Source organism: Orycteropus afer, unplaced genomic scaffold (assembly GCF_000298275.1).
Source record: "Orycteropus afer afer isolate SDZICR_OR568_19922 unplaced genomic scaffold, OryAfe1.0 scaffold00108, whole genome shotgun sequence".
In the NCBI taxonomy this organism is placed as follows: domain Eukaryota; kingdom Metazoa; phylum Chordata; class Mammalia; order Tubulidentata; family Orycteropodidae; genus Orycteropus; species Orycteropus afer.
In genome coordinates, this window is record NW_006921695.1 from 8,415,898 (window position 1) to 8,429,132 (window position 13,235).

The following is a 13,235-nucleotide window of genomic DNA, read 5'->3' on the forward strand; positions in this document are numbered from 1 at the left end:
ATTCAAAGAATAAGATCTAAAACACAAAAAGCAAAACAATTTTGTTAGTGCACTAATTCAATATAAGGAAAGTTAGTCAAGTTATAGAAGGGCAGGCAGAAACTTCCAGAATGCATACTGAGTCCCCAGTGGATTCAGTATTGCATGAATTCAACGTAGTATAAGGAATATATTAAACATGGGCAAAATTATATTGACCTATAATTTGAAGCTTTTATGCAAAATGTGGAAAGTCCAAGGTGTGATTTACAACATTTCCTTTTGAATGAAGAACAAAGAAAGCAAAACTCGGAGAAGGAAAAGGAATAAAAACTGCAGCAACATTCATCTCTCCTTAATCTCCACTGAAGGCCAGCCTCCAGAGGTTCCCTTGTTCATATTTTTTCCCAAATGTCTTCAAAATCAGCTATTAGGGGTATAAAAGGAGTCCTTGAATGTCACAAATGGTTAAGCACTTGACTAGTAGCCAAAAGGTTGGAGATTCTAAACCACCCAGAGGTGTCTTACGAGACAGGCCTAGTGATGTGCAGCCTTGACAACCCTATGAAGCGGTTTGACACTGTACACACAGGGTCATCAACAATTGAATTGACGTGATGACAACTAACAACAACAAGAAGGGTATATACAGCCAAACAAACAAACAAATAAACAAACAAACCCACTGCCATCAAGTTGCTTATTATTCGTAGTGACCCCCATTGGGTTTACAAAGCTATAAAGCTTTATGGAAGCAGATTGGTTCATCTTCCTCCCACAGAGAAGCTGGTGGGTTTGAACCACCAACTTTTTGGTTAAAAGTCCAATATCTTACCCATTACACCACCAGAACTCCTTGAATACAGCCAGGGCTGGTAAAAAGTTCTGAGGCAGATGGCCAACCCTCCGTGTGTTAATACACAGGTGTTCACGCTGACTGAGGAAAGGTCATATTGAGACCAGGGTGAGACACCCTGCTCTTTCCAGTTTCTGAGTTTTCTCTGGACTGCTCTGACAAAGGACCTGCTCAGAACATCAGGAAATCAGCATGGGGTAGGAAAGACCACTGAAACATTAGTTCAGAAACTGCCATCCTGCACTCGCACTCTTCCACCACCTGCTCATCAGTAGTAATGATTTTGGCAATTGCTCCAAAGTGTTTGTCCTGTGATGTCCTCTGCACCCTCCATGCTTTCAGAGATGCTTCATTCAGAAATATTACTTATTACTACTAGTATGTGTGGGAGCTCTGGTAGCATAGTGGCTAAGACACTTGCCTGCTAACCAGACGGCTGGCGGTTCAAACCCACCAGCCACTCCTCGGAAGGAAGGTTGGGCAATCCTACTTCCATAGTGATACTGCCTCGGAAACCCAAGGAGGGGTCGTTATGAGTAGGGGCCGACTCGACGGCACATAACAACAACAACAACAACTAGTATGTGTATGGCAGCTGCCTGGTCCTGGCTTGAAATTCTTTGACTTCCCTACTCACCTAAGTTTTATTTAGTCCTTTTACTGAATGTCCTGGAATCTAGGCAGATTTCAGTTGACACACCTTCATGATTAGAAAAAGAGGTTGGATATTTTCTTCTCATGTAAAAATGTGTGTGTGTGTGTGTGTGTGTGTATCAGAGGAGAGTGAGAGATTTCAGAAACTGATTGTATGAGAGATGTCATGTCATTTTGATGTGCTAAATGCCCTAAAGCATTCTCCCTTGATTCTGATCATTGCTCCCAATTTAAGATGTTATGGAGTCCCTTGGTAGTGTACATAGTTAAGTGCTTGATTGCTAATGGAAAATTTGCTGGTTTGAACCCACCCAGATTACCTCAGAAGAAAGATCTGGTGATGTGCTTCTGAAATGCCACAGCCATGGAAACCTTATGGAGCACACACAGCTCTAATCTGACACACATGGGGCTGTCATGAGCAGAGCTGACTCTACAGCAAATGGTTTCATTTTATTTTGTTAGTAGGACTTCTACACAGCCATAATTTTTCTTAAAGTTGTTAAATATTCAATGTGCAGAGCATTTCCAAAACTTCTGTCTTGATGGTTTCCCAAACACATGGCTGATGATCCCTTCTAACCCTGTTTTCTATTGGACATAAGTCCACGAATTGCATCAGATCAAAGAATGCACAGTCATACTTCAGTGTACATTCCAATTTATATAGGAATTCTAGATGATATTCCTTTATGAATAGTTACACTTTGACAGCTCTATTTAATGGAATTTTCATTTTAATCCTTTTCTGGATGCACACATATTCATGCTAGTTATAAAAAAAAAATCAATAAAAGGTGGGGGGACATCCTATTGTTCAGCATTACTGGGTTAAGAAAATTTTTAGGAATGGAAGGTAGATCTCCATGACAATATCTTGCCTTTGGCACTGGTAGGGCTGACCTTAAATTAACTCTTTGTGGAGATGTTTTCTAATGTATGGAACACGTTTCTACTGGAAGCTCTTACCAGGGTTGTGAAAAAGTAGTGATAGTACTCGGTCATCATGCCCATGAAAAGAATCTGCAAAAGAGAAGAGATAAGAATAAAAAACAGAATTGTAATAAGAAATTGATAATTAGTATGGTGAATATTAGGAAGGAAGTTGGGCAATCTACTTCCTTAGCGATATCGCCTCCGAAACCCAAGAAGGGGTCCCTATGAGTCAGTCCGACTCGATGGCAAACAACAATAATGGTGAATATAAAAGCTTGGAAACATAGAACTGGAAGGAAGCTTGGAAATCCACAGAGTCAGCAGATCAGAAGCCAGATGCCAGTTAGTGGCTGATGTGGGGCTAAGACCCAGGTCACTGACTTTCTTTATCAACTACTCTCTCCATTATACTATGATTTGTGTACAAATAACCAGTCTGGCGATCGCATTTCAATATACTTTGTGTTAACAAAGGTTATATTTGGAGTTTACCATAGTGGCACAGGGTCTTATGTTCCCTATTACCTATATTTCTGAGTAATTCCATGCTAGTGTTATGTTTCTTTGAAGTCACCTTGACTCCTGGTGCCTCTATACACAAGTGATCAGACCAATGTGATTCTTAGGGCTTTCCTTGACTGACTTTTGGAGCTGGATAATTGGGTCTTCCTTCTTACTTCATTTCAGTCTGTAAGTTCCACTGAAATCTGTCCAGCAGTATAGCAACATAGAAGGCTGTACGGACAGATGATTGCACACAAGGTACACTAGCAGGGAATCAAACCCAGGTCTCTTTCATGGAAGGTGAGAATTCTACCACTGAACAATCACTAACCCTTAGTACATGCTCAGATATATATTTTATTGGTATTCTTAACTTTAGTATTTAGAATGATGCTTCCCTCAGAGTAAACTCACTAAATTTTGAATTGACAATGTTGATGTGTTGTTGTTGTTGTTGTTGTTACGTGCCGTCGAGTCGGACCCAACTCATAGTGACCCCTCCTTGAGTTTCCAAGGCAGCAGATTGCCCCATCTTCCTTCCAAGGAGTGGCTGATGGGTTTGAAACTCCAGCTTTCTGGTTAGCAGTCAAGTGCCTTAGGCAATATGTTACCAGAGCTCCTATGTTGATGTATAGACATATTTAAATATCTCTGAAACATACCATTTTATCATCTCATCCCACAGAATGAGCAGGGATATAAAGAGATCTGTTTACAAAAAGAGGATAGAAATTGTTCTTACACAAATTTATCACTATCTTCTAGTTGTAGTTCTCAATTACATAGTTAGTATCTTTATAGTTTCAAGCATACTATGAGTATGTGTTGTTTTTACTTTGTGGGGGAAGGGAGAAGGAAATAGAAAGGACAAGTGTTCTAGGTAGAGGTAGTTGCTGTTGCTAGCTATTGTCATTCCTATTCACGGTGAGTCCATGTACAGCAGGATCGGATCTTCGTGATCTATTGTTTTCACTGGCTGAATTTTTGGAAGTAGATCACCAGATCTTTCTTCCAGGTCTGTTTTAGAAAGGAAGCTCTGCTGAAACCTTTTCAACATCATACCACTCGCAACATGTAAGTCTCCACTGACAGATAGGTGATGGCTGTACTTAAGATGCACTGACTGGGAATCAAACACAATCTCCCTCATGAAAGTTGAAATATCTACTTCTCACTTATCAACTATTTCTTTATCCAACATTTTGTATTTACATCAAGAGTGAAAAACTTATTATTTGACTATTTAATGCAGTAACAATGTATGTCTGGAAGTTGTGATAAGAGAGTAACACTGCCTGTAATGGTTAAGGTTATATGTCAACTTGGCTAGGCCATGATTCTTAGTGGTTTGGCAGTTATGTAATTATGTAATTTAGCAGTTATGTAACAATTTAGACATTCTCCATTTTGTGATCTTATGTGGTTATCCTCCCTTTTCATATGCTGATTTTCACACAATGACATGATCTTTCAAAGCTAACTGTGTTGATAATGAGGAGTGGGTATAATTTTTCCTCTGAACCATCACTACAGAGATAGAGATTATTAAACTGTGGTTTTACTTCAGATTCCTGGAAAATGATGTCAACAGAGAAGAAAATGTTGTATTTGCTTTGGAGTTAACATATTGTTTCTAAATCTTCTAAATTGAGGAATCCTGAGTAAGTGGCTAGGCCTGTGGTTTGGGATCATAGTCATGGGGGATATCAAGGTCAATTAGCATAACATACTACACAAAAACATTGTTCTATGTCCTGTCTTGGTGAGTAGTGATTGGGGTCTTAAGAACTCAAGAGTGGCCATATGAGATGCAAATATTGGTCCTACCTCACCTAAGATGCAATTATTGGTCTTTCAAATTAGAGTGAGGAAAATCAGAGATACATGGAAACAATTAGTCCAAAGAACTAATAGACCATGGGAACCTCAGCCTGCATGATCCTGATACCAGAACAATTAGATGTATTCAGCTACCAATGCCAACCACTCAGAAAGGGATGAAAATGGCAGATTCTAGAGAGAGTGGGAGAAAAATATGAAACAAAATTTAAAAAAAAGGGGGGGGGGCAAAACTGTTAGTCAGATAGAGACTGATTAAGCCCCTAGTCACCCTCACTGTGTAGGATTTGACTCTGGTGGCTTAACTCTCAGTCAAACAATCGACAGGACTATGAGCTTAACAGTTACACCAGGGCAATGCACTCCTTAGAACAATCAACTATGGGCAATCAGAAGCATTTGCATAAGGAGAAACCTAGGGAGGCAGGAATGGATAGGTAAGAAAAACACAGGTAAAGGGTAACCACAGGGAGGGAGTGAAAAGAGAGCTGTTACATTATGGGGCTTGTAATCAGTGTCACAATACATGCATGAACTGTTCAGTGAAAAATGAAAGTGTGCTGTAAAATTTCATTAAAATCACAATAAAACGGTTTCAAAACAAACAAATAAACAAATAAATAAATTGAGGGATCCTTCCTCAGGGCAGGTTATCAAAAATGATTACTTTGGTGCTATTTTTTGGTGTTTGTGTGGAAATTAAAGGACAAGATTCAGAAATCAAATCTCCAAGGCAGTTTTCCCCACAATTCTAATAATTTTGTATGCAAATGAAAACGCCCTGTGGAAGCTTTTTAACCTATGTTATGGATTGAATTGTGTCTCCTCTAAAATTTATGTTGAAGTCCTAACCCCTTCTACTAGTTAGTGTGACTTGGTTTGAAATAGATGTTATTAGGTAAGTCAATAGAGGTAGGTCTGGTGGCACAGTGCCTAAGGCATTTGACTGCTAACCAGAAGGCTGGTGATTCAAACCCACTAGCCACTCCTCAGAGTGAAGGTTGGGCAATCTATTTCCGTAGTGATATTGGAAACCCAAAGAGGTGTCACTATGAGTCAAATCTGACTCAACAGCACCGGAGATCATACTGGAGAAGGGTGGGTCGTAATTCAAACTGTTGTTGTTGTTGTTATGTGTCGTTGAGTCAGACCAGACTCCTTCCGAGGAGTGGCTGGTGGGTTTGAACAACCAGCCTTATGGTTAGCAGTCAAACCAAAACCAAAGCCACTGCCATTGAGTGAGATCCAACACATAGTGACCCTTCCTTGAGTTTCTGAAGTGGTATCACTATGGAAGTAGATTGCCCAATGTTCTTTCCTAGGAGTTCCTGGTGGGTTTGAACTGACAGCCTTCTGGTTAGCAGTCAAATGCCTTAGGCACTATGCCACCAGAGCTCCTAATTCAAACTAGTGGCACAGTCTATAAAAGATAAGAGACACAGAGAGAGAGAGAGACAATGGCCATGTGAAGATGCATCTCTAAGCCAAAGAATGCCTGAGGCTACATGATGTTGGGAGGATGGAGAAAGGATCTTCCCCTAGAGTCTTCTGTGGAATCATGGCCCTGCTGACATTCTAAATTCAGACTTCTAGCTGATGACAGTGAGTTTGGTTTTTTTGGTTAGCTGGTGGCACAGTGGTTAAGTGCTCAGTTGCTAACCAAAAAGTGAGAATTTAGAACCCGTCAGTGGCTCCATGGGAGAAAAGACCTGGCAATCTGCTCTCGTAAATATTACGGCCTGGGAAACCCTATAAATCAGTTCTACTCTGTCGTAGGGTTGTTATGAGTTAGAATACATTGGCTGGCACACAACCATAACAACAGCCTCTACAATGTGTAACAGTAAATTTATGTTGTTTAAAGCCACCCTCTTTGTGGTACTTTGTTATGGCAGCCCTAGAAAACTAAGACCACCAGAGATTCTTGGGCTCCATCAAAGAGATATTCTGAATTAAAATCTCTTGAAGGGGGACCCGGGTTTCTCTATTTCACAGCCAGGACTGGGAAAACATGAATATTTGCATTAAAGAACAAAGATTTTCATAATTTCAATTGAAGAGATGGATTGAAAGGTCTGGGGAAAAGCCATGAGTTATCAGAGGTCCCGGAAGGTACCTAAGACATGCAAACTAGAATTATTTTACATGAAAAGAACTATAACATGAAGAGAGGATCTGGTGATTGCACAAAACATGTGCTGAACACCAATCTGATGCTTCTTACATGCTGTCTGCTAATATGGAAACCTCAGGAATATTTAGTGAAATTGTAATGTCATGAAGGTAAGACAAATGACAGGAAACTCTCTCTATGAATCATGAGCCCACAGCATGTAAGTCATTCCTATGGTGATAACAAGACCAGGCGCACAAAAGGATTCTCTAAAGAGTAGAATTGCTTAAGGACCATCAATAACATTTAAAGTTGTGCATAGTGAGGCCTTGTTAGCTGGTCTCTTATATCATTCGAGCATAAAGAGCAAACCTGCTGGGGTCAGTCAGAAATCCAATTTTTCACTTTGGTCATTAGATAGCGTAATTGCAGGCAAAACTATAGGTTGAAAGAGAACGGGACAAGGTTTATGTGAAGACAGAGAGCTGGACACTGAGGTCTTAAATATTGTTTCTGGAAGTAAAAAGAAAATACAAAGGCACCTGAGGTTTTAGCTTTTCACTTGAGCTAACTTTTCCTTTCTTTTTTTTTTTTTTTTTTTACTTCATTATAGCGAACTTTGATCCCCAGTTGACAATATAAGCTTTTTTTTTTTTTTTCCAAAGCAACATTTTCAACTAATTATTTTTATTATTAACATTTGTAATTCCTAGGAATAAATTGAATGTGCCTTTTATTTAGGGCTAGAAAAGAGACATGAAGATTCAGTGAGTAAACTGCCACCAAGTCTTCTTTTATTGCAGAAGAGCCCTTTTGTCTTTTGGGTACACTTTTCGTTTGGTGTACTAGAAAAATTCTTGTTCCCTCCTAGCTAGTTGTTTGGGACAATGCCTCCTGGTTCATTCCTTGAATTTCCTAAAAATGAAAATTAAAAAAAAAAAAAAGTGTGATCATTGATCATTGACCTGCTTAATGCTGTAGACAAACTAGGACCCAGGAGAATGGGAAACTTCTAGGTAAAAACAACAAAGCCAATGACAGAAGAGGTGATGCATTTTAAACAATAAAACTCCATTGTTTTCCAGTCTATTTCAACTCATAGTGACCCTACAGAACAGAGTAGAACTGCCCTATAGGATTTCCAAGACTCTAATCCTTATGGAAGCAGACTGTCACATCTTTCTTCAGCAGAGCAGCTGGTGGTTCAAACTGATCTTTTGGTTAGCAGCCAAGCATTTTACCACTGCACCACCAGGGCTCCTTTTTAGAAACAGTAATAGAAATGGTCTGGAGACTGATTGGGATTGGCAACTTGGTCTTTTAATAGCTTATTCTACAATTAAATCTCACAGTGATTTTTTTTCTCTGCATGTTGGTATTTTAACTAAAAGTTATTAAGGGATTAAGAAAATGTCACATTAAGATAAATTCCAATTTTTAAAATAATAAAAAATTATATATATAAATCACAATCTGGGAGGTTTCTAGTATTTCTTTGGAAAATTGACTACTTTTCCACCAAAGAAACACTACTTTCCTTGAAAGTTGATGCTGTACTTGTCTGTTGGACTGATGAGGTGGGCTGTATGCATTCCAGTGTGTATACATTACCAGGCAGTATTAGGATTTAGTTCTGACTCTATTTAAATAATTTTTAATGTACATCACACATTGCATTACACACACTAACCAAATAACCTATTGTTGTAGAGTCAATACCAACTCATAGCAACCTTTTAGGACAGAGTGGAACTGTCTGATAGGTTTTCCAAGGATGTAATATTTATGAAAGGAGGTCTAATGTTACGGTGCTTAAGGAATTTGGTTGCTAACCAAAAAGTCAGTGCTTTGAACCCACCAGCTACTCTGTGGGAGAAAGATGACATAGTCTACTTCTGTAAAGATTTATAGCCTTGAAAACTCAATGGGGCAATTCTATTCTATCCTATAGGGTTGGTATGAGTTGATGGAAGTATGTTTAGTTTTGGCTTGAATCTTTATGGAAACAGACTGCCATATCTTTCTCCTGCAGGCTGGTTGCTGATGGGTTTGAACCAATAACCTTTAGGTTAGCAGCCAAACTCTTAATCACTGTAGCTATCAACATTATTCATATAGATAATATATCCCTCTTAATTGTTTCCACTAACATGATTTTTAGCAACCGGTGTTTCTTCATAGAATTGTTCTTATTAAATGAGCCTTTGACTTTATATTTGACAGATGGTAAAAATCTTAGCCCTTTCATACATACATGTATTTGTAAATATATTTTATAATGTGTAGATATATTATGTATCTATATAAGGGAAATATTGAGAATATATTTCCCCTCTCTCTTTTGGAGGACTCATGGTATGCAAGTCATTAGTAGTGTTAGTCAATTTTCTACCTTGAAGGGCACATGATAGGGTTCAATTTTCTGGTAACTTATGTTAGGGTGGTGCAGTAGTTAAGCACTCAGCTCTTATCCAAAAGGTCAGCAGTTTGAACCCACCAGCAGCTTCATAAGAGAGAGATGTAGTAGTCTGCGTCCATAAAGATTGTAGTCTTAGAAACAATATGGGTTCAGTTCTACTCTGTCCTGTAGGGTTGCTATGAGTTGGAATCTACTTAATGACAGTGGTTTGCTATTTTGTTTTGTTTTGTGCTTGAGTGAGGCCATGTCCTGGCTTTGGCAAAGGAGATGGGAAAGAGACTGACATGCACTACTCTTCAGAGATCTTATTGTCCCTTATATGTGACCAACATGGATGATAGTGCCGGAACAAATTGTTCTTCTGAATCACTGGATTGCTCTCTTTCTTCAATACCATGAGTCATGTAAGTGATCTTGCTTATTATGTCTTTGTTTTGATTGCTAGGAAGTTTAGGGTTCAAACTGTGAGTCTTCCACTAGCAACTAGTCAGAGACGTATGGTAAATATTCTGTGTGTTAATTTCACCCAGCTTGTTATTTTTCCTACCTAATTTGGGTCAACTCCCCTCCCCTTTTGAGAAATATTTATCTCTTTGTTTCAAACAAGTTTTTCTGGGTGCCCAAATTCTTTGTAAAGATGGTTATAAATAAAAAAATAAATAATAATTGTTAGGACAAGCTGAATAATTTTTACTCACAGGAGAGGTGAAACTTCAGATCTGATATAGATGGGTTCGGTAAAAGTCAAGGAAAAGAAGGTCTCCAATTAAGCAGCTCTTTGATTCCAAATGCAGAGATCACCTTCTCTATATTACCATAAAACCAAGTATAAGAACTCAAAATAGACTAACATGCACATGACATTTCTTTCCATCTAGATAGCTTAATCCTTCAACTAGCACGGGGGAAGGTGGCTGGTAACTATTTCAAAGCCTTCTCTTAATTATGCTACTTAAGGTGGAAATGCTAGTTGACTTTTCTATAGTTTCAGTGGCTAGAAATAATTGCTGTTTTGTTTGTTGATTGTTAAAATGAATCCTCAGAAGACAGAATAAAAAACTCAATGTCAGAATAAGAAAAACTCAGTGAAAGGACAACTCTAATGGGCCACTGTCATCAATTTACTCTGTTCTTGTTATGTGCCATCGAGTCAGCCCCGACTCATAGAGACCCCTCCTTGGGTTTCCGAGGCAGTATCACTATGGAAGTAGATTGCCCAAACTTCCTTCCGAGGAGTGACTGGTGGATTTGAACTGCCAGGCTTCTGGTTAGCAGTCAAGTGCCTTAGGCAATAATGACACTGCACTGGCATTGACCTCACTGCTTTGTGGAGTTTGTACAACAAATGATCAAGTAGAGCCTGAGCAGCACCAAGACCATGTTTTAATTTGTCTTATAAGTCTGCATTCAAGTTTAGATGAAGATGAGGAAGATATGATTTGTGGGTTCTGATGCCTAAGTTGGTGACAGAGTTGGAAAGTCATTGAGTCAAAGTCTTCCAACAACTTGTTTGAGTGTCCTAAAAATCCTGTGACATATTTCAATGTGATCATTTCCTAGAGACAATGCAGTGATATGAAGACAGTCCCCAAAAGGTTTTCTTCACATATTCACTAAATCTGTCACTCAAGGCAATCCAGTAAATGTCACAAATAATTGGCATAAATAAGCTCTGGCAGCAGAAACATAACATGGATTCCAGAATGCTCCTAAGCAATTTTGAGGAGGTCTTGTAATATTTGTGTGGGTTTTTATTAGTGCTTCTTTCCATTGAGAAATAGGTGTCTTAGGACATTTATATTAACTAACCTGAAGTATATTGCTCATTTTACAGACTTCTCAATATCAGGATAAATTCTAAACCATCAGACATGGTTTCTAGTCAATAATTTCAAGTGAACAACTTCCAAATGTGTGGCATGGATGGTGGCTAAAATAATGCTTTTACCTCAAGATAGTAATATATTATTCAGTAGGAATCTCCAGGAAACCATTGATATTGGTTGAAACCATGTTCTTAACTATATCTCAGAACAGTAGTTTTAAGAAGAAGGTTTGAGTTCTAGGATATAGCTCTTTTTTATGTGCCAACTGTGCTACCTTAACTGCATCCACATTATTCTTTGAGCAAGACCCTCCTTTTGTCACACAATTTTTAATGTCAGTCGTCAAAAGAACAAGATATGAATAAGAAGGCCTTTAAATCAGTCCTTATTGGTAATAAAATACACACATACACACTCATGCAACATTGAATGATTATAACTTACACCTATAGAGATAACAATAGAACTTATAGAAAACAACATTAAACTACAAAAAATTCTAACATAGAGTTAAGTACCCTTCTCTTCATGTACTAAGATGACTATTGTCCCTTTGAAGATGTGTATGTGCTAATTCTAAGAATCTGTGAATATGTAAACTTATATGGTAAAAGGAGCTCTGGTAACATAGTACCTAAGGCACTTGACCTCTAACCAGAAGGCTGGTGGTTCAAACTCACCAACCACTCCCTGGAAGGAAGGTTGGGCAATCTACTTCCGTAGTGATACTGCCTCAGAAACCCAAGGAGGAGTTGCTGAGTCACGTCTAACTCGACGGTGTATAACAAAACAACATATGGTAAAAAGAACTGTCTTAATTATCTAGTGCTGCTATAACAGAAATAGAACAAGTGGATGGCTTTAACAAACAGAAATTTATTATTTCATAGTTTAGGAGGGTAGAAGTCCAAATTCAGAGTTCTGCCTCTAGAAGTTTTTCTCTGTGTGTCTCTCTGTTCTAGGATGATCCCATTGCAGACACTGGGTCCAAAGGATGTACTCTCCTCTCAGGTTTTCTTTCTGAGTGGTAGTAAGTCCCTCCACTCTCTTCTCACTGTTCTCTCCTTTTATCTCTTGTAAGATAAAAAGTCCACCACTCCTCTGTTATTTTGTTGTATTGTGGTGTCTTGCATGTTGCTATGAGGCTAGAGGCTATGCCATGGTATTTCAATAGCAAGGTCACCTATTGTGGACAGGTTTCAGCAGACCTTCCAGACTAAGACAGACTGGGAAGAAGGATGGTGCCATTCACTTCTGAGAAAATTGGTCAATGAAAACCTTCTGAAAAGCAGTGACATATTGTGTGACATAGTGTGGGAAGATGAGCCTCTCAGGCTGGAAAGCACTCAAAATATGACTTGGCAAGTGATGTCTCCTCAAAGTAGAGTCAACCTTAATGATATGGATGGAGTAAAGCTTTCAGTACCTTCATTTGCTGGTAGGGCACAACTCAAATGAGAATGAACAGTTGCAAACATACATTAATAGAACATGAAATGTACAAAGTATGAATCTAAGAAAAGTGGAAGTTGTCAAAAATTAAATGGAACAGATAAAGATCAATATCCTAAGCATTAGTGAGCTGAAATAGAAGGGTATTGATCATTTTCAATTGGATAAACATATGGTCTAAAATGCTGGGAATGAAAAATTAAAGAGGGTACATAAATTATATTTCAATAAAATGAGTTGAAAAAGAAAGAAAAATTAAAGAGGAGTGATGTGGCATTCATCATCAAAAAGAACATTTGTACATCTATTCTGAAGTACAATGCTGAGAGTGATAAGATACTATTCTTACACCTGCAAGAAAAACCAGTCAATACTACTATGATTCAAATTTATGCACCAATCACTAAAGCCAAAGATGATGAAGTTGAAAATTTTTACCAACTTCTGCAGTTCAAAATTGACAAAACATGCAATCAAGATGTATTGATAATTAGGTAGCGGGGCAAGATGGCGGACTAGGCAGAAGGATTGCACAGACCCTCTTCAACAAAGAAAAGGGAAACCAATTAATACAGACACAGAAGATAATCTTGGACCCCTGAGCCTTGAAGGAAAGGATGCAGATTTGGACTAAACCCCAACTAGCAGAAGAATTTG

General features: G+C 38.5%; 1 protein-coding gene across 1 annotated transcript in view; it reads right to left on the reverse strand.

Annotated features, from left to right (window-relative positions):
* Nucleotides 1-13,235, reverse strand: part of GRIK1 (glutamate ionotropic receptor kainate type subunit 1) — a 281,030-nt gene that overhangs the window by 208,246 nt on the left and 59,549 nt on the right. Inside the window, exon 4 of the mRNA XM_042781337.1 lies at nt 2,459-2,512. Coding sequence (XP_042637271.1) covers nt 2,459-2,512 — 54 coding nt within the window. The remainder of the gene's footprint in view (nt 1-2,458; nt 2,513-13,235) is intronic.